Source organism: Lissotriton vulgaris, chromosome 11 (assembly GCF_964263255.1).
Source record: "Lissotriton vulgaris chromosome 11, aLisVul1.2, whole genome shotgun sequence".
Taxonomy (NCBI): Eukaryota; Metazoa; Chordata; class Amphibia; order Caudata; family Salamandridae; genus Lissotriton; species Lissotriton vulgaris.
In genome coordinates, this window is record NC_141699.1 from 404,303,485 (window position 1) to 404,326,217 (window position 22,733).

General features: G+C 43.4%; 1 protein-coding gene across 1 annotated transcript in view; it reads right to left on the minus strand.

The window, feature by feature from the left end:
- The window catches only part of UBE2D4 (ubiquitin conjugating enzyme E2 D4), a 362,319-nt gene that overhangs the window by 194,063 nt on the left and 145,523 nt on the right, over positions 1 to 22,733 (minus strand). The window contains exon 4 of the mRNA XM_086943450.1: positions 12,665 to 12,742. Within this exon, the coding sequence (XP_086799576.1) occupies positions 12,665 to 12,742 (78 nt within the window). The remainder of the gene's footprint in view (positions 1 to 12,664; positions 12,743 to 22,733) is intronic.

Below are 22,733 nucleotides of genomic sequence, written 5' to 3' on the forward strand. Positions count from 1 at the left end.
ATTATGGAATCCGCCAATGTCCGCTGGCGGCGAGTCCGATGTATTGGGCTCAAGTGTGGCTGGAGATGGAGCGATGTAGTCTTCATGCTCCCTGTGGTCGGAAAGGTCATCCCGAACCTCCCCTTCTTCTGGTTCCTCACCCTCGTCGTCAGTAGACGAGATATGATGTACTGTTTCTCTCTCTCTCGAGGTATCACCAAAGGTGATGGTCTTAGTCTTGGAGAGGAGGTCGGCCCAGATGAGACCGGAGTTTATTCCGTTGACGGGGCCGTTGGTGAGTCAGGAAATCGTTTCTTGTAGTCTTGTATCAAGTACTGTAGATCTGAGACTATAGATACTGGAAGGCATACCATAGGTGTGACCTGCTTCTGTACCTGTGAATGTACAGTTTCTTCAGTAAACACCATTTCATAGTCATCCTCATCTGAAGGACTGGTGGCCTGCTCGTAGTGGTCATCGTCCGATTCGTCGCCTTGCAGTAGGTTAGATGGGGGCAACGTTTGAACCCTGCTTGGAGACGTTAAATCCGGTGTAATTGGATTCTTTGTACTCTTTTTGAGTGGAATCAAGTTGGATTGTTTCCATAGCGTCAACGGTGTCGTCGTCGATGGCGTTGTCGACTGAATTCCTATTGGAGAGCTCGTGGACGGTATCTTCGTCGACGGTGTGCTAGTCGACGAGGTTTTAGTCGTCGACGGTGCGCTAGTCGACGAGGTCTTCGTCGTCGACGGTTTGCTAGTCGACTGCGTTTTCGCCGTCGATACGCTTGACGACTGTCTTCGTCGACGATGATGTTTTTCACCGTCGTCGATGTCTTAGACGACGACACGCCTGTCGTAGAGGAGGTCTTTGTCGGCGGAGTAGGCGTCGACGGTTTTGGTTTAGTCGTCGACGCTGTTGTCGTCGTCGACGGAATCTTAGGCAACGTCGAGTGCTTTTTTATGAGAATAATCGACGAGACAGGCTTACCTGCCGTCGACGATGGTGTAGTCGTCGTCGTCGAATATGCTGACGACGCCGTCGACACCGTCGTCGATGTAGAAATATATAGACTATAGAGATGGATTTCCTCATCGCTGAGGGAAGCGTCGACGGATTTGTTGTCGACGACTGCGCAGGCTTCCTGAAGGCAGGCGCCTCCTTAACAGATGTGGTAGATTTTGCCTCTGAAGACTTTGAGGGAGTCTTTTTAGGAGGAACGTCTGAAGGGCTAGGGGAAGAAACACTTGGCCTCTTTAAAGATATTTTTGAGGAAACTGAAGCCATCTCACCATCCTCTGAAGACTCCAGGTCGTCTCTGGTTTTCAGTCTGTTCAACCAGAGGAGCAGCCTTCCTTCTCTCTCTTTAAGTGTCTTTGTAGAGAATGTTCTACAAATTCGACATTCTTTGGGAGAATGATCAGGATAAAGACAGTACAGGAAAGTGTCATGCTTGTCATCGACGTGTAGTCTTTTCTTACCACAGTATGAACAAGCCCTGAAGAGACCTTTATTCTGTTGATCAGCCATAGTTGAGTTTTGAAGGAAATATCCAATTTTCTGTGAGAAAAAGAGATAAACTATGAGACCTGAGGAGAACTCAGGTGGAGACTCCCTAGCACAACGTGCGGTAGAAAATCTGAGAGACTGAGGCTCCTGACAGGAAGGTTCTAGAGGGAGGTGGTAGCTGATTGGCTACCTTCTGGAATTTAGTCCTTTTTACAAAAGGACATGGATAGGCTACTAAGGCAAGGCCCTTAGGCCTATTTTTCTCTATGTATGTCTATAGGACATTACTTTTATATGTACCGGGGACTCCCATCTCGACGACGGGGAATGATTCAGGCATGTGAATCTATGAAAGACACCCATACTACTAGATAATATTTGCATACTGAGCGGGGGCAGGGGACCTGAGCAAACGTGGCCTCACTTGTTGTCAGGTGTGTTTCACCAATGTAAACTAGTCTGTGCATTTTTTTTTAACCTCTTTTTTTTATATCCAATGTCGTTGAAGCAGTGTTTTGCGGAAAAGCAATATGAAGACTTACGGGCATAGCTTACTGAGAATCCTTTTTAGAAGCATCATGTTTATATGGTGTTTACAACTTCAAGATGAGAGTGCATTATTCTTCAGCTATTCCAGTAAGGCATTCCAAACCAAGGGGTCTCTTCTGTAAAACATTCATAAAACCTTGCAGATCAAAAATCCCTCTCTTCGAGGAGGCACGACCAATTTCCTGAAGAAAAGCAGTAATTGTCACAAATCTTAATCCAGTAGGTCAGTCTAACTGAGTAGGCACCATGCTGTGTCCGAGACTGAGCAACTGACGTCACTTGCAATATGGTAAAATGGCAAAGAAAGCATACATGATAACCAATCAAAGGAAGTATCTTCCCCTGGCATCTACTGTGTGCTGTTTTCACCGCACAGCAACAGTTGAAAGTAATAAGTATTATACTTATAGAAATAAATGACATTTAGTTTTGCAGTTGCAACAATGATACAGAGAGGACAGAGAGCTCTAATCAAATCATCTTCACCCAAGTTGAGAACATTCTTTTATCTACCAAGGAATTACACAATGTCACGCATATAATTTTTCATGAGCTGTAAAAAGGTGGTTATACTTCTTTCTGCTTCTTAAACTAAGCAGGAAGGCATGAAAACCAATAACCAGACACCAAATGAGAAGGTAGTGGGTGTACCCAATGGGTCTGCCCAGAAGCTTCTACGGATCATCGTCCCAAGATAGGTAACGTTACAGTCTTCGGGCGGATGGTCGAAAGCAAACAACTGTCGCTGCTCAATCTCCATGCAAGAAGGCAGAGCATTGCTGGGTTCGGGTGGAGAACCCTTCCCTGCTGCTGTGGCAGAAGATCCTCCCGAAGGGGCAGCCTGATCGAAGGACCAATGGTCATGCGCAACAGCTTGGGATACCAGACTCTGGTGTGCCCAATCCAGCGCCACAAGGATGACTTGGGTCCGGTAGTTCCTGATCTTCTTGAAAATTCTGGGCAGGAACTGGTATTAGCGGAAAGGCATACAAGAGGGCAGAGATCCACTCGAGACTAAAAGTGTCTCAGAGCGAGAGCCACCTTAAACTTCAGCGCTCAGAACTGCTGACATTGCACGTTCTCGTTGGTGGTGAACACATCTAACCAAGGATCTACCGACTGCTGAAGGAGACCTTGCACCAGCCCCGGATGAAGAGGCCATTCATGATCCACTAGGCATCTTTATGCGCTGAGTTTGTTCGCTTTGGCGTTCAGAGAACCCGCCAGATGTTGTACCCCCAGGGATATGCCCTGCTGTTCCAGCCATGTCCAGAGATGCAGGGCCTCTTGACAAAGAATCCATTGCCACACCTTGCTCTGCTTGTTGCAGTATTACCTGGGGTGGTTTTGTTTGTGAGCACTTACACTAGCCTTCCCTGGATGGAGGATAGAACGGCTTGTAATGACTATCAGATTGTTTAGAGCTCCAACAGGTTGATGTGAAGTCCGGATTCCACTGGAGTCCAGAGTCCTCTGACTCCACCTCCCCCGAGTGATGCATCCGTCACTACTGTTAGATCTGGTTGGGGAAAGGAGAGAGGACTGCCGCTGACCCAATCGCAATTCTTAAGACACCAGTTCAAGTCCTTTGTAGTTCCTTCCGCTATCTGGACCATGCCAGTGAGATTCACCAGATGCTGCACCCACTGGAACTTAAGGTTTCATTGTTAAGCCAGCATATGCCAATGGCAATGTGTCACAAGCAGGAGGCCATAAGGCCCAGCAGCCTCCGAGTCAGTCTCACTGATATCCAAGATAGAGGCTGAAACATCGGCATCTTAGCCTGAATATCCTGGACTCGCAGTTCGGGAGAATAGCCCCGAAACTGCACTGTATCCAGAACAGCTCAGATGAAAGGGAGCGTCTGAGAGGGAGTCAGGTGTGAATAGTAACCACCAGCAAATGCAGGAGGTCTGCTGTAGTCTGGAAGTGGGAGACGACAGCCTGAGGCGAGCCAGCCTTCAACAGCCAGTCGTTGAGATAGGGAAGACTGAAACCCATGATCTGTGCAGATGATCTGCCATCACCTTCATGAACACCCGAGTGGTGATAAGGCCAAAGGGGAGCACGGTACACTAAGTACTCGTGGCCCACTGTGAACCGCAGGTAAAGCCGGTGGGCTGGCAGGACGGTATGTGAAAATAAGCGTCCTGCAAGTCCAACGCTACCATCCAGTCTCCAGGATCGAGGGCACACAGAACTTGAGCTAGCGTTAGCATTTTGAACTTCTTCTTCCAGGAAAGCGGTTGACGTTCCTGAGATCCAAGATAGGACGCAGGCTTTGGTCCTTCTTGGGCACCAGACAGTAGTAATAGCAACCATGGTCTACTTCTGGGGCAGGAACTCGTCCCATGGCTCCCTTGGCCAAGACAGCCGTTACTTCCTGTTGTAGAAGGGCTAGATGATCCTCCAGCATTCAACGGTACTGAGTTGGCATGGTTGAGGGGGTATCGAAGGGAAGGGACTAGCCCCTTTAGACTAGCTGCAAAACCCACCTGTCTGACGTGGTGCGCTAGTGGGGGTAAAGATGGCAAATCCTGCCACCCACTGGCGACTGGTGGCCCAGAAAGTCATACTAAGAGGGTTTGGAGGCTGCTGTAGATGGGGCGGTGGTGGACTTCGACGCTCGCTGGCCCCCAGCCCTACAGCGGTAGGTCCTAGGTCCCCGGCCACACAGTGGAGGAACAGCTTGCGCTGGCCTGTGGCTCTGGGAGTAACGTGGCAGGGCACCCCTTCCGTAGCAACGAAAGGGGCGAAAAGCAGACTGCACAGGGCGGGTGGTGGAGAGGCCCAAAGACTTGGCCTTAGCCCGAGAGTCCTTAAAGCGCTTTAGCATGCGGTCTACTTGGTCGCCGAACAGGCGACGGCCATCAAAGGGCATGTCCAGGAGGGTAGCTTGGACATCCCCAGAAAAACCAGTCGACCTCAGCCAGGCGTAGCATCAAAGGGCTACTGAAGTTGAAATCGTCCTGTGCCTTTGAACATTGAGGCTTGAACCACTAAGTTCCCAGGTGTGGGGTGTTGGGAGAGGAAAGTGGGGTCGCCCGAGCCGGGTGGTGGCGTTGGGCAATCATCCTATCCACCCTAGCCCCTGTGTTGGGCCTGGACGAGGAGTCCAAAAGGAGGTCAGCTAGGGCTTCATTAAACAGCAGCAGGGGCTCCGAAGAGCTCGCTGCCAGATGAAGCACCTCCGTCAGGTTAGTCCTGACTGCCACCGTAGTTAGTTCAAGGTTGAGAGTCTCGGCTGCCCTACGCAACACCACTGCGTAAGAAGCTCCCTCCTCCATAGCCACGGTAGGAGGAGACAACAGGCCAAGGTCTGTGGAGGTGTTCAGACCACTGACTTCCCCAACTCCTCTCTACAGTCCGGATCATACTCCAACTGGTCAGTTAAAGGGTTTCCAGACCTCTCCCAGTCCTCACCTTCCTCTGGTTGCCACTCTGGCCTGAAAGGCGCACCAGGGTAGAACAAGGATGCTAAAGCACCATTCGGCCTCGGTCCAGCTGCGTGTCCATGTCGCTGTGGAGGCCGGGGTCAACGGCGGCTGGGGACACAACAGGTGTCGACAGGGGACACAACCGGTGTCTGCTGGGGACGTGGAGCCGGGGGAACTGGGGGAGGTGTTATGAGGTCGACCGGCGCCGATCCAGATCAAACGGGAACCTGCGGCACCTTGTCCGGAGCTGCGCCAGCGTAGGCAGGCTGCCCAAAGATGGCATGCATTGCTTCGTAAAAGCTTCGAAGCCGTGCAGGGGTCGCTCCAGGTCCCGGAAAAGGAGGAAACCTTGGAGATGACCGATGTTGCAAGTCTAAAACAACTAGTGTTTGAAGGCTAGGGCAAAAATTTATGCAAAAATACTTACTGGCAGATGCCCAAAACCAAATTCCATCTCAATGAACGAAATTGGTCCATCTCTAAATGGTGCGACCCACAAGGCATTACCACCAAAACACCATACTCCTATCGTTCATTGAATCTACAAGCCAACTTTTCTTAAAAAACAAAGGATGTGGAACAGTACTTAAGGAGCAAGACACCCTGAAACCAACTTTTCTTAAAAAACAAAGGATGTGGAACAGTACTTAAGGAGCAAGACACCCTGAAACCAATCTATTATGGGCAGAATTAACTCGAAAATAGAACAGTCTTCGACCACCTTCAAGAAACTCTGCAAATCCAATTAAAAGAAATAAATGGTCAGGGTAAACAGTCCATCTGGCCCTGTAGAACCCATCAGGAACATGTTACTCTAAAAAACAACTGCATTCTTGGATCTGGATCTCACTGGTCAGAAGCATAATCAATCTTTTAAAGGAGGGAGGGCAAATATATAGATTAGATTTAGTGAGAACATAGCACTTTTTGAGACCACGATCTGTATTATGATGGCCTATATGCACAACAAAGGAGCTAATATACAAATATAGTGTCTGAAAGAAGATAGTGTGTACATTAACAAAGGCAGAGAATTAAACAATTTCAACTAAACTGAAATAAGCAGTGTGAGGAAGGGAGGCTGCTTCCTGGTCTTGTTTCTTTTCTGGAGGCTTTAGGAAGCGCTGCAACTGGAAGAAAATAATTTGTTGCAATGAATAAGATAATTTGACCACATGAAAATTAACCTCCGCTGTAATCTTATTACCCCAGCAACATTCCTTGCCAAGAATGCCTGGATTTAATTAGAATGTTTCCTATACCTACAGATCTGTGTTCCTCTCTCACCATGTTGGGATAAGCAATTGCCAGCACAGTAGTTTTCAATACAAGCGCCATTATCAATAGTCGCAACCAAAATGCTAGGAACTAGAAATAATAGTGAATATGTGAGCCTCTAAGCTCAAATGATTTGATAATACAGGGCCTAGAACGTCAAGCAACTTTTATCACTTTGCGGTTAATGCATCTTCTTCAGCCACTTTGAAAACCACGACTGCCTTTAATGTATCTACCACTTCACGGATCTGAAGAAAGGCCTCCAATAAAGCACCTTCTGCTTCTTTGATCGGACTTAAGTATACCATGGAGAAGTACCAGGTGATACATTGACTGTCAGTGGGACACGAGGCGCCCCAATATAATTCATCCTCATAGTCTGTTATCCCAAGAAAAGATAGGCAAATGGTCTGTCTAGGTAACGTGGTAAGCTAGATAACATTTTCATCCCTTACTGCAACAGATTAACCAGCTTTCCTGGGTCAGAAAGCTCTTGCAATTTGGATTCTATAGACCAGTTTGCAAACTTTCAAACTATGAACAAAGAAAGCTGAAAAAAATTCTGAACGAAAGAATGATCACAGCAAAAAGTGATGAGCTCTGCAAAAGATGGGTCAGAATTGTCTGCACCAAAGTCAAACTCTATGACAAAGCCTTCGACAACAAGAACAATCTTGACCTCAGACACTGAGCCAATTAAGCTTTTGGGAATAAAATCCTCAGCCATGAATGGCAGGAGCAGTGTCAGCAAGCGTGGTTGCTAGGACAGGCCCACAATGGCAAAGGCTGACCGACCAGCAAAAGGACCAGGTCTGTTAGCAGGTGTGAATCACTTAAGTAGATGCAGTTTCTCTTCATGGGAAAGGCCCAGCTTAGCCTTTGGACAAGCTCCATCTCCAACATGCCAAGCCTTGAAATGCATAGGAGTCTTTCGAAGTGTGAGGAATAATAACATTTAACCGCATCGATCCGGTGCAGATTTCCGCTGTGCGCTATTGCTAAACGGAAACCTATGCGTTCATGACGAGCTCAGCTCGTCATGAGCGTACGAGAGGTGTACCTCATGACGAGCTGAGCTCGTCATGAGCATCGAAGGGGTTAACAAAGAGCGTTCAAAGTGGATGAAAGGGGACTGAAGAACAACATTTCCATAAAAAAAAAAACCTACCTACAGATGAGAGGAAAATAAACCGGAGAGATCCCACAATGTTGAGCCCTGCCCAACAAAAATCACCTCTGAAAAAAGGAATTATGAGAGACCTATAGCCATCGTACGTCAGAAGTATCGAGCACTTGCTCTACCACAATATCGAAGTTTAAATATAAAATGACACCAATATTGACAAAACAACATGGATTACCAAAATAATACATAGTTAAAAGTTACACTACATATGGTTAGCTTGATAAAATGTTCATGGTCTATATTGACGATATTGTGGAACAGATATGAAGTCGTCAACATTCTTGAACTCAGTATGGGGCAAGACAACCGTTGAGAGATCCACAATCAATCTGTGTTCTTCTAAAGCACATCTACTCACCTAACACATTATAGAGCATTTTTCTTTGACACAACTGAGATCCAGGAATCCTTAAAGGACCACTGCCAAAATTCTCAAATTAGGAGGGGAAAACTCAAGAATATAATAATATTAATTAAAAGAAAATGTTGCCTCCCTCAAGTATGGTTTCTGTACAAGATCACTGTGTCACTCACTTATACAGCATAGGTATGTCACTACTGACTCTCCAAAGTTCGGTTACCACACCTTCTGAAGCATGAATTTGATGAGTGTTGAAACGACTTGCGTACAGAAAAGCTCTTTGTAGGAGTGAATCAAAAGACGTACCCCAGTTATATAGCAAAGAGGATGTATCTGTTTAATGCGAAGGTGCAAATACAGGGAATTGATTAGAGTAGGTGTCTCCAACAGTTCGATCATGAGCACCCAGTAGTTTGCAGGCAGCTTCTCAGTAGCTCGCACCTGATAATTCAGTCAGCTGGTTTGAGAACATGCAACTGCTCAACAGCGAGAAGGCACTGTTGCAAAACAATGCAACTGTTTGTGAAGTTTTGTAACCTGATCGTGCAAGACGATTCAGGCTAACCCCTTCTGAAAAATATTTCCTTTTTTTTTTCTTTACATGTCTCGGTTTTTCTCTTTTATTTATTTTTTTTCTCACCTTTCTCTCCTTTTTAAGCTCTTTCATTATGTCTTTCTTGTACTTTCCGCTTTTCTTTTTTCATTTCTTGCTATAATTCTCTTAGTTCCTTTTCTCATTTTTTTCTCCTCATTTTGTTCCTTTCTCTCCTTTTTTTCTCTTTCTTTACTCCTTCTCTTCTTCCTCCTCTCATTCTTTATTTCTTCCCATTTCTTTCTTCCTCTATAGGTCTTCCTCTCCTTTCTCCATTTCGTTTTCCTATCCTATTTTATTGCTTTACTCTCCTTCCTCTTTCTTTTTTAACTTTATCTGCTTCTTTCCATACTTTCATTCTTCAGCTCCCTTCTTTATTCCTTTATTCTCCTTTGTTCCTCTGCTTTCTTACCTTTCTTCCGTCTTGTTACTTCGTTATATTTCTTGTCCCCTTTTTCATTCTAGTCCCTCCTTTTCTTTGCTTTTTGTCTTGCTCTCGTTCTTCCTCTCCCTTTATCCTTTCACTGAGTTTTCTCCTTCATTTTTCTCTTGAATGTTTTTCCTTTCTCTCCTTTGTATAATTCTTTTCTTTCTCTGAAATTTCCTGCCTTATTTATTTTTCTCCTTTCTTGACTGCCTCTCTCCTCTCATTCTCCTCCCGTTTTTCTCTATTGCACACCTTTTTCCGGACTTTATCTAGGTTTGCGTCCTATCTCTCTTTCTCTCTCATTACAGCAAAGGGACAAAACTGGTTCTTTGGTACTCAAAAGGTACATCTTTGTGATACAGCTCTTGTAACTTTAATTCTACTTGTTCACTAAGGCAGGACAAGGGTATTTCAGTGGTGGCGTTTAAGTTTCGTGACCCTTGAATACCCTTAAATCCCTATATTAGGCAGTAGCTCAAAGTGTTCTGTGTAAGTAGTTGTCATATGGGAAAGGTTGGAGACTTCAGGTATAGATAATGAAAGCAGCAATTATCGGCAAAGCAGATGGAGTGAAGAAGAGGCTAGTAAAAGGTGATCATGAGTAGGTGGTGGGTCAGAAACGTGCTCCAATTGTAACAAGTTAAACAGTATAAGCAGCTAGGTGTAGCAAAGAGTGCATAGTGGCAAAATCCCTCATCTCTCCTCTAATGTGGGCAGTGAGGACTGGGTGAATCATTTCTCCGCGATTTTCCAAGATAATACAACGATGCCCAATGAAAATAGGACTTTGCCTGTAGTGCCCCTAGATATTTCGTTGGGAGAGGTGGAGAATGGCATTAAAAATAGTAAGGGGGGTAAGGCCCAGGGGCCAGATGGAGTCCCGATAGATGTTTATAGGGCTCAACCACAGCTTTTGGGACCAATACTTACCTTGGTACTCAACGCTGCAGTAACTACCATGATCCCACCAACATGGGGCGACTCCATTATAGTCCCAATCTATAAAAAAGGGGGACAAAGCGCTGGCAAGTAATTACCGGCCCATCAGCCTGCTCGACTCATCTGTAAAAATTATGAGCAGAGTCCTGCTTTCCAGATTAGAGGAGTGGGCTGATGAGAATGGAATTTTTGCAAACTCACAATATGGATTCAGGAAGGGGAGAGGGACCCTAGATCAGTGCCTGAATTTACAATTGTTGATAGGCAAGTACACCAGAGCCAAACCCGGTAACATCTATCTTTGCTTTGCTGACCTTAGCAGTGCTTTTGATTTAGTTAATCACTCACTTCTTTGGTCAGTTTTGCTTGATATGGGCGCCCCGAAAGACATTTTTTTTTTTCTTGCCAGACTATACAGCAAGCTGCAAACATGTGTTCGGTATGGTGTCAGTGGGGGAATGTACTAGTAATTTTAATGTGAAACGGGGAATTAGGCAGGGTTGTGTCCTTGCGCCCCTTTTATTTACCCTTTTTGTTAATGGGGTTGAAGTCGCCTTGAAAACCATCAAGGCTGATGCTCCACAGGTTGCAGGGGACAGTGTCCCAGTTCTGCTGTATGCAGACGACGCGGTGCTCCTGTCACGGACACCCGTTGGTCTACAGCGCCTGATGGACAAGTTCACTGAATTTATTGGGAGCAGGAGGCTGTTGATCAATAAGAACAAAACCCATACGATGACCTGTGGGATTAAATCGGGCAGAAACCACTCCTTTTTTTATAGAAGGGGTTAAAGTGCAGCATGTGAACAGTTTTTGCTACCTGGGGGTAACTTTTACTAGTGATGGTAGGTGGGGACATGAACTAACGCATGTCCGAACTAAAATGAGCAAAAGCTCTTATGGCATTTTTAAATTTGCGTCCAAGTTGGGGGATAGGCGAATCAAGGATATGCTGGAAATCTACAAGGCACGTAGCGTATCCATTGCCCTTTATGGGGCGGGGCTTTGGAGCTATTGTAATACTGATTGTTTACAGATAGAAGAAAACAACTTTCTTAAGAAATTATTGTGCCTCCCTAAATCTGCCCCAACAGAGCTGATCCATAGAGAGACTGGGGTATTTCATCTGACCGAGCTCGCCTCACTTAGGCCTCTATTGCTTTACCGAGCAATTTGGCTTAAGGAAGAGACTGAGTTCAATCAACTTGTAATTAGGGACTGCCTTGGATTAGACAATTGTATGCAGATACCGTGGCTTAAATATGTGGTAGATTGTTATAACAGTATCTTTGATATTAATTTGTGGTTAGAAAACTGTCCCCCTAGAGGTCTTGCTAAACAGGACCTAAAAAACACCTTTATGTCACACAAAGCTCATAAACGTTCAGTAATAGCTAACTCCCTCGCTACTGTTACAACTGACAATAAATATATTGCTGTCGAGGGATTTCAGCACTATCTGAACGTAGTAACCAGGCCAACACATAAGTTTGTATTGACTAGACTAAGAGTTGGCATTGCTCATGTATTAGTGGCCTTCCCACATCCTAAAAAGCCTCCTGTGGGCCCTTGTCCCTGTGATGGACATTGTAAGCAAAACACAATGCACTTTATGCTCATCTGCTCCCTATTTCAGAATGTTAGGATCTCCTTTTTAAAACCAAGATTTCTTAAGTATGGAGTTTTAAATGTGGAGGATGCTATGTGTTTGTTGTATAATTTGGACCACCCCGATATATGTTTTTATACTGCCAGTTTTATATGTAAATCTATGGCTTTTAGGAAAAGTATGAGTTTTTAATCATGTTTGCACTTTTTTAATTCTGCTGCCTGTTTGCTGTGCTTTTATGGTCATTTCTACTATGAACCGAATAAAGCTTCATGAACTGAACTGCATAGTGGTGTTATGTTGCTGTTTGTCTGAGTGTGGAGCACTGCAGAGATGAAGTTGTGTGCAAGTGTGTGTAGAGAGGTCATCTCATCATGGGGCATCGATCCGTCTAGCCAACAAAGATGAAATATGGGTAAGAATAAGCAGGTAAGATGTAAAACTCAAATACGCAGTACACAAATGGAATCAGTGGTTCACATAACTATAAACAATAGTTGCAAGAGAGTGGAGAAGCAATTATGCAGGTATTAGATATCATTGAGCTAAATCACTACTTTCGTGTTTTCTTTACAAGATCACTTTCAAAACTTAAATAAAAATATCTATGAAAACAATATCCTGGAAGTTATAAATAGGTGGAGCGCTTCAATGCTTTTAAATATCAAAGAAGATTTCACGGTGGAGAAAATACATTTGTGATCTGCAAAGTGCTTTGGCTGGCTGCCTGCTCACGCAGTTACAAAACCCCGTTCAGCTTAACCAACAAGTCTATAGGAACATGTGCAAACAACTTACCTTTGGTGGTTTGAAAGGATAATCTGTAGGAAAGTGAATAGTCAGAAAGAAGACACCGCCTTGATAAGGACTGTCATTCTAAAACGACAAAAGGGCAAACACACATCAGGAGGGGTAAAAGAAGGCAAAGACAGTATTAGAATCAATAGAAAAGAGGAGGCATGTTAAGGCCAGCTGAATACCCATATGTAAAGGCGACAATTAGGCAACTTCTATGCCTATGGCACGAGACCTATGTTCAGAATCTTGTACTTTCACAACCATCACATTAAGAATGGTACACGAGGAACTAGTGGGACTAAACACTAATTGTTACTCTGTTGGGACACCCAGTTCCTGATACTGTCTATCGTGACTTGAATAGCAAAGTGAGTTTAGTGGTGTCTACCTGATTTCTAGTTGACCTCCTGTGTTAAAAGGGCCTAGGTATAATCAAACTCAAAGCCACACCACCAACTCTCTACTTACAGACTACTTGACATAGGACTCTATCGATAATGCAGCATATAAGGCAGATGTCTTGCTCTCATCCTCCCTCCAAGCGAATCCCTGAATTTTGTGTCTCCCAAAGCACAGAACGCTGGTAATTCATCGAGAGTAGTTGCCTTGACCAGCTGGAATGCAGTAAATGCTTCCACTTGTTTAGGCTGTATATCACATGCTTGTTACTATGTGCCACCTAGCCAACTTTATTTGCTTAAAAAACAGCTGGCCTAAAATTCAATAGTTTTCTCTTATTAGCTACTTCAGAGTAAGTTTAGCAGCTCCTAGCATTAAGGAGATCAAAAGAACATCTAACACTCCCAACCAAACAAAGAGTAAGTACATCAAGTATAGCGATGTCCTTCAATAGGAAATACTGTAAGTATGCTGGTCCTGGACAAGAGGCAGCAGTAAAAATCCTGTCAAGTGCATGAATGAAAAACAGAATTTCAAAGAACCTTTCTTGCATAGGGAGGTTAATATTGGAAGACATCTAGGATACAGCCAACATCAAATAGTTTCACTAGGTGTTGCAACAGTGGAGCAATTCTTTTATCAGATTGACCTGGTGTGCATTTTAATTGCATCCTGTAGTATAAATCTTTGTAAATCAGGAGTGTTTGAGAGTATAATTGTTCTGCTGACACCTTAGGATAAATGATGCGGACTCTGCAGCTGCAGCCGGCGTTTCCTATATAGTACTGGGAAACTTAAAAAAAATATTTTTATGTTTAACTACAGAGGTGGCAGAGATTTTGTGGATCAATAAGGATGAATATGTAACACAAAGTGATCAATTATCTGCAGACCGACAAACATTCTTAAAATACCAGAGCAAATTCGTGGCCTTATATTTCACTTATTAACACTCCTATATTGAATGCATTCAGAGAGGACTACTTTTTCAGCTTTCAGCTTTTCCTGATCAACATTCTGTTAATTTTACTTTATGTACCAAGCAAGCTCAGAAGTTGCAGATATGGAAATGTGATTCTTCCCTATGGACTTCTTCACAGATTGACAAGTTCTGAATATTCTACCACCAATAATGGGGGCAGACAGGCTTGATGAAGAGCAGCTTTGCGAAGCAGCAATGGATACTGCCACCAGCATGACATCCTCAGATTTAAAAGGTATCAACATTTATCTATTAACCGCAGGGTAAATATGTTACATTTACAAACCAGAGAAAAACAGCCATGCTGGAGGTTTCTTACCTGTAATCCTATTTCTCTTCTAGGGGAATCCATATCAAAGTCATAAGCACAGAACTGCCTGACCTGCACAGAATGCCAGAGCGTGTATGCATATTATATATATATTTTCACTGGAAAAAAAACAAAAGCTTCATGGACTTTATAGTTAGGTTCTGAATTTTGTCGCACAAAACCATAGAAATTCAGCAGTTATAGATATACTTATCTGGAGAAACTATAACTCATGCCATTAAGTAACTTAAGGCAACAAGTCATGGTTTAATAAAAGAAGCATATCTAAAACTGCTGAATTTCTATGGTTTTGTGCGACTAAATTCAGAACCCAACTAAAACATCCTTGTAACCTTTGTTTTTTTCCAGAGATTTTCGATGTTTTTTTTTTTTTAACCACGCAAGTTAATATAACCAGCTCAGTCAGTGGGGATTTGACCGCAGGGCCTGGCCTATGCCCAGGCCCTGTGGCCAATTCTACAACATGCACCCAAACCCCAGCATGGGGTTGGATGCATGGGGAGGGGGGGGGGGGGGGGGGGGGGGGGTGGGGGGTGGGGGGGGGGGGGGGTGGGGGTGTTCCTCCACTTTTTAAAACCTGGTTTCGTGGCTCCCTATCGATTTTACACTGTGGGAATTTTACACAGCGAGCCCTGTGGTGGATCTGCAAAACCAATGATCGAACATTAAAAAAAAAAGTGGTCAATGCTTTCATCACAAGGGATCCCTAAGGGTTCCCTCGAAGTCCTATGGTGTCAGGATAAATGTATCCCCCCCCCTCTCCCCCCCAGCCGATGTGACAAACACAATGGAGGCAACAACTTTTCTGTGAAGGTGCAGCCAGCCAATAAGGACCTTGGTTTCGCGTAGGGGTTTGTGGATCCTCTGCTTGTGGATCTGCAAAGGAGCAACATCCCAATATATACAAATCTTATGTCACTTAACATCTCAAAAACTATTGAACAACTAGGAATAATCTTCCACAGACTTTTTACATGAAGTAAAAAATGAAGGGAATGCATGACCATATTGGCAAGCAGACTGCACAATGTCTTAAGATTAGAACTGTTCATTTAAGAGCTACACTCTTCCTCTTGTATCTCGTCATGCCCCAGAGGCGACAGTTAGGGGAGTTCATTTTTACAAAGATAATATGATCAGAGTGAAGTAATAAGAAATACTGATCTAACACCTTGTCCTGGGAGAAGTGAGGGATACTTATGAAATTGATGAGAATTCCCCCGAGAGAGAACTAGAACTACAGGTAAGAAACTTTCCCTTCTCTTCCAGGAGATCTTCTATAGTCCTAAGAATTGAATAGAATAGCAAGCTCGTCAATTCCCTGACAAGAAGAAAAAACAGCCCTCAATGTCACCCAAGAAGATTCCTAAAAGATGCTCAGCCCAATTAGGTATCTTCTTTCGAGTCTGAATCTGAACAATAATGTTTAGCAAAGGTATGTATGGATCTCCATGCAGCAGCTTTACAAATGCATGACAATGGTACATTTCTCAATAGTGTAATTGCTGCAGCCTTTCCTCTAATTGAGTGTGCCCAAGTTTACCAGCGAGAGAATAATTAGCGGACTGGTAAACTTTGACGAAAAAAAATTCCACCTAGAAACGGACTGCTTTTACATGGAAAAAAAGCCTAATTTATAAATAGATGGTCAGATTGTCTGATTATATATTTTGTCTTGTCTAGATAGAATTTGAGAACCCTTTTCACATCTAATGAGTGAAGAGCCCTTTCTGCTGAATTTGAAGGGTTCAGGAAGACGTTTGTCAAGGAAATAGTTAGATTCACATAAAAATCCCAATCAACGGTCAGAAGAAAACTAGAGCCGGTTCTCATTACCCCTCTATTTCTACGAAAAACTTTATAAGCCTCATGTGAAGATGGGGCCTCAATATCAGAGACTCTGCAAACAAAAAGAAAAGCATCTAGGAAAGCAGTCTTTCATGAAAAATGGTGCAGAGTTGTATTGTATATAGGTTTAAAACATTAATCCGTCGGCTTTGATAGCATAATATTGGATCCCTTGAGAGAGTCAGAATGGAAGGCAAACCTTTGATAACCTTTAAGACATTCTTCACTACTAGGATTTTAAGGAAATAGTTTGTGAAGTAGATTAGCATTAATCACTACAAGGTGTACTTTTATGGATGGAAATGAAAGGCGAGCCCTTTTTAAATGTAAAAGTTATAGAATAACCACCTCAACTTGGCATCTAGTTGGGTTATGGTTATTATGAATACGCCATATGCAGAATCTATTCCACTTAAATGCATAGGTTCCAGTGGAAGGTCTCTTTACCTCTTTCAAAATCTGCACAGTCTTGCAGAAGATCTAAATGTCCTTATTGTAAGGTTGGGAATAAATATATTGATGCCAAGTTTGGGTATTTTTTGTTGTTGGATAGTTTCATTTTCCAAAGACACTTTGCAGCACCCTTTCATTGTGGATCTTGTCGTGATTTTCTTGCATTGGTCAACTTTCCACTTGTTTGATTTGAATACTTGGCAGGTGAACTGCTCTGATATTGGGACTTCTCACCAAAGACCATTTCCAAATGGCGTGAGCTTCTAGGGACAATGGTCTGAACAAGAAAGGGTATTCATCCTAAACAATCAGGAGAATTATTTAAGAGCTAGATGAACAGCTTTTAACTTTGACTGATATGTTGACACTTTGCCTTCTCTGATCATGGTCCCTGTTTCTGTAAGTTGGTCCATGTGAGCACATCATCCCAGTGGTGATGCATTTGTTATTATGGTCTGCAATTGAATGTGCTGATGAATGGGGACCCTTTCAGAAGGATGGTTGCTTGACAACCAAGGAAATGATTGGAAGAACGCCAAATTGTTATCCCGGCTTGGGATCTGGAAATAGGAAAATGCCTGAAGCCATCAATGCTAGTAATAGGAGCAGGTGGATGGAGTGTCTCCTTCAGACGGTGACATTTCTGTTGGATAGAAGTCTCTCCCCAGAAGGAAACACATTTATGACTGATATCTTAATGTCCCTCCCAAGTAGTGAATCCTTTGTACGGGAGTAATTATGAATTTCTGTAGGTTAATTTTTAACCCCAGAATTTGCAAGAGGCTTTTAATCAGTCATTCATCTACATATGGGTAAACTATGGGTGATTAAAAGCCTCTTACAAATAGTTTACTGAAGTAAGTAGCCACAACTGCCACGCTCTTTGAAAAAGTGCAAGGAACCAACTTCAGACCGAAAGATAAACATTCAATTGGTAATGATCTTTTCCTACCACAAATCTCAAAAAGTTTGTGTGTTTCTTTAAGATTGGAATGTGAAAGTAGACATTCTTTAAATCTAATCATCAGTCCCTTTGATTTAACTGGAAGTAAATCTGGTGCAATGACAAAACCCTGAACCTTTATTCTTTTAGCCATCTGTTGCTAGTCTCTTAGACCATGACTAGTTCTTAACTCTTGTTTCGTACTTTCTTCTGCACCAACACATAATAGGAATACATTCATGTCCCTTTCTGATGGAAAGAAACGTTCTACTCCATAAGCCTCTTAAGTAAAGTGTTCACTTCCTTTCAAAGAAACTCCTGATGATATTGGATGTATTTCTTTGGTGGTATAGTAGGTGGTCCCGACTTGAATATTGTTTAGAATGAATATTCACACAAGTTCAAGACCCATTTGTCTCACGTTGTATTTTGCCACTCTAAGATGATTTGTGATTGTTTCCTCAACTGGAGAGGAGGGAAGTAAGATCTTCTCTAAGGGAAAAGTTGTCTTGGCGTTTGTTGTTCCGGGTGCCGTCGAGATATTTGAACCCTCTCTGGGGAATACATCAAATTACAGTGCTAAAAGCGTCTGATAAAATAGTTAATCTTTGTGAAGCCTACTACTTTTCATGTGTCCATTTCAGACTTTACCAGGGCCATTTAATCATCTGCGCATAATCTGAATAATTATTTTCCTGTGAATGAATGATTGTGCACTCTTTGTTGAGCTTTGGGTTTCAACCCCGTAAACTGTCACCTGGAGTTGTGCCTAAGACAAATCCTATGGCAGTATCCATGAGCCAATAAGTCTGAGCAATCCGATTCAGTGGAAGAAACTTTATATTAGACACCACCATTCCCTTTTGAAGAATCTCCAAAGAATACTGCATAGTCCTTAACTGGCAGTTTTTCTTGTACGTCTCTGTAAAGAGTCCAAGACAGATTTGTTGTGGTGGTACAGCAAGACTATAGCATTTGCTATAAAGATTCCTGTGGCCGCTGCACCGCTCTGCTGTCTCCTTGTATGTAGGAACAGTGAAAGAAGGTGCAATGACACAGGACTGCCTTGTTGCAGGCACAGTAATAGAATCAGGAGGCAGATTCATTCGAACGTAGAGAGGATCCTGGTCAGGTGGTTTATATTTTTTCTACAGCCAGGTAAAAGCAGATTTCACAGATTCTACAAAGAAAAACAGCTGCATTGATGGTTCTAAGTCCTACTACAAGAGGTAATCAAGGTTTGAATAAAGTCCTGTGATAAAATGTCTAAAAAAATAACGGACTGTGGTTGTATGGTACGGTATGTTAAGCTTTGCTGCGGCCCTACTAATGCCTCATTAAAGGTATTCCTGTCATCCACTGGTGAAATTCTTGTAGATGGAGTCTGTTAACGTAGAAGAATAGTCCCCGATAGAGGAACAGTCAGAACAGGAAGACCATGAAGGTGATTGACCGCGTCTTTTAGATGTTCCGCGAGAACATGGCCTCTTACTATTGCATCTTGACCACTTTGAAGGAGAACAAGACCTCCTGTGAGATCTAGAGCAAGGTTTTCTCTTTTTGCATGTAGTCTACTTAAGTGCAGAACTAAGGGACACCAATTTAACCGAAGGGACCACTGATGACTTTGGCCGCTGTGGTGATGTCAAAGTCAGAGGAGTAGCAGGTTGTGCCAGTAAAACATGTGAAGAGACTAATCTCAGAGAAGGAGAAGCAGGTGACAAAACTGACCACAAGCAACACATCTATGGTGGGAAGAGTACGCTCAGGAGTACTTAGAGTGAGAAGGCAGTGCTGCTCTTCTCTTTTTGGGGTGACTTAGACAATCCACTGCAATCCTACAATCTAGAATATGGTCTTGATACAGCTGGCAGTGCTAATGTCGAATGATTAATTCACATAAACTTAGTGATTTCTCAACGTCACTGCCATGGATGCGCCATAACTAGATGGCAGGCATAATGCCACAGTACCTGTTCTAGATTTTGAACGGGAGAGCCACCTTCTTTTCTTTTTAGTACGCTCAGATCTACCTCTTAACTAGTCCCTTGAGCTTAGAAAGGCACCCAGGTCGATGGCAACATTTCTCCACAACCTTAACAGGTCTTGAAGTAGTTGCTGAAGTCTCTCCTGCAGGTGTGCAGCCTGTCCTTCAGGGTCCTCCTGAACACCTTCAGACTGTCTTTACAGTCTTGAGGGTGAAGATCCTCCGGTCTGAAGATCAACAATAAAGAGGACATGATGGTCTGAAAGGGTGTTTTGCCAGATATAAGGCACTTCATAAAAAGGGCAGCCATTCTGACTGGAAAACAAAGATTTTAGTCAAACAAATGTAAAATAAACTTCCTATTACTAAAGGATGTTGAGTAAGGTGGTTTACACCAGGTTTCTAAAAGATTTTTAAGTGAAAAAGCCAAAAAGTCCAACCTCAGCGCCCCAGGATCCTGTAGCCAGGATCCAAAACAATTAACTGACCTGTCACTTCTGGGACAGGTCAGTTAATTCTGGGACACTCGAGGAAGGGCGAGGCAAATAAAAGGAACAATGTCGGTATTTTGACTTTGCTTGTGCAGCCTATGTGCTATAACTGGCCTTCACTCTATTTAATTTTCCTTTTTGTGGAAAGGTTTGAGAGAGATATTTCCCAGTCACTTTAAATGTATTGACTATGTTTCTATACCTGAAGATATGTTTAGCTCTAAGACAGCAATGCATTATTTTTTATGGATTTGCACTCCCCTCCCCCCCCCCCCTACAAAAATGGCTTGCGCATGTATGTGTTTACAGTGTTCCAGAGTCCTGCATGTGGATGGGAAAATTCAGTGCTCATGACTATTGAGGAGGATTCCCTGGAAGAGAACCACTATTACAGGTAACTTTACCTTCATCAGTAGCTGCTACAGTTGACATACATGAGCAATGAAAATACCCTTGATGTCAGGGAGGGAATATTCAAAGCTTGCAAATTCTGAAAAGGATACGGAGACTGGAGATTGTGGTTTGTAGGTAAAGTAATCTTCTCTAGCAGAACACCTTTTGTTCGGGATTAAACAATTTGAATTTTTAGCGCCCTTGAGGAGAGAATATAAAAAGTTTGTGAACCTAAGACACATCTTCACTTTCAAATGGACATGCCCCTTTTCCACCATGTGATTCTTCCTCTGCTGTACAGGGTACGATACTTCAAGCTTTAGAAGACAAGAAGCAATTTGTACATGAAAGGGATTAGGTTACTTACCCTAGAAGGATCTGTTCAGGGAATGCAGTGCTGTAGATTCACATGCTTCGCTTACTTCTGCCATATAGTGTTGGATACGGATGTTTGAAAGTTGTTTTTCTTCGAAGAAGTCTTTCGTGTCACAAGATTGAGTGACTCCTCCTCTGGGTGATAATGCGCATGGTCATCTACTCCATTGTTGGACGGTTTTTCCGCTGGCAGGTGAGAATGGGGTGTAACGTAAGTGTAGTAAAGAGATGTCCATGCGTAGCAATTAAGGTAAAGGAGACTGCAATGTTCACAGGTGTCGGTGGAGGAGGGTGGGCGCATGTGAATCTACAGCCATACAGGCCATGAACATACGCTTACAGGGTAAATAACAATCCATTTGAGGCATGTGTAGCTGTAAAAATACACGCTTTGCATAGACTGTAAAGTAGCGCTTCCGAAAGCCGTGGCTAACCCGTGGGTGTTGCAGTTTTTTGAAAGACTGCAAGTAGTACTGCTTGTCCTACATTAGCTTGTTGGCATGCTAAAACGTCAACACAAAAAATGCTTTGTGAATGTGTGTGGTGCTGACCATGTAGCCGATTTGCAGATGCCCGCTAGTGGGATGTTGCCTAGGACAGCCATAGAAGCACATTTTTTACGACTGGAGTGTGCTTTAGGTAGTGTAGGTAAAGTTCTTTTGGCTTTAACGTAACGGGTTTGAATGCACTGAACTATCCATCTGGGGATTCCGGATATGGATATAGGCTTCCCTTTTTATGGTGGTGAAAATGCCACAAAAAGTAGTTTTGTTTTCCTGAAGGTTTTAGTTCTGTCAATGTAGTACACTAGGGCCCCTCTGACATCTAATGTATGGAGAGCCCTCCCTGCAAGTCTAGTTTTGAGGGAAAAACTGGCAACTCGATTGATTGGCTGAGATGAAAGTGGCAGACTACCTTTGGAAGGAATTTTGAGTTGGTGCGAAGGAACTGTGGAGTTGAAAGAACAGTTCTTCTAAAGTTAAGGCCTCAAGCTCAATAACACGTGTAAGTGATGTGATGGCGATAAGAAATGCCACCTTCCATGATAGAAATTGGAGGGGGCAGTTATGTAGGGGTTCGAATGGAGGATTCATGAGTTTTGTGAGAATAATGTTAAGATTCCAGGATGGTGCTGGTGGAACCAGAGGTGGAATCGCTCTTTTAAGCCCTTCCATGAAGGCTTTAATAACAGGTACTTTGAATAAAGATAGGCGTTATCTATTTTGGAGATTGGCAGCTATTGCTACAAGGGGAAATTCTGTGAGTGTGAAAGCGAACCCAGACACATGCAAATGTAGTATGTAAATAATGTATTCTATAGTAGCATTGAATGGAATTGTTTATTGTGGCAGTAACAAACATTTTTTTCATTTGGCTGCATAGCATGCCATAGTTGTGGGTCAATGTGCTTCTTTGAGAATAGTCCTACATTCAGGTGGAAGATTGAGCTATCCAAATTCTAGGACCTCAGGCGCCATATTGCTCAGTTGAATGTTTCAGACTTGGGTGCCGGATTTATCCATGGTTCTGAGTAAGAAGGTCCGGCCTAATGGGGGGCTCCTGGTGGGGAACTACTGAGAGATCTAGTAGCGGCGTGTACCATGGCTCGCGGGCCCATGTAGGGGCTACCAGTATGAGCGTGAGAAGTGTTTAGCTGAGTTTCCAAACCAGAAAGGGAAGGAGAGGGCACGGCAGAAAAGCATGGGTAAATATCCCTAACCAATTCATCCACAGAGCTTTGCCCTGGACTAGTGGGTGACTGCATTTTGCATTTTCTGCGGTTGTGGACAGATCTATTTGTGGAAATACCCATAGGTGGAAGTAAGGGGGGGTGGAGTACCCATTTGTGGACTTGTTGCTGCATCCT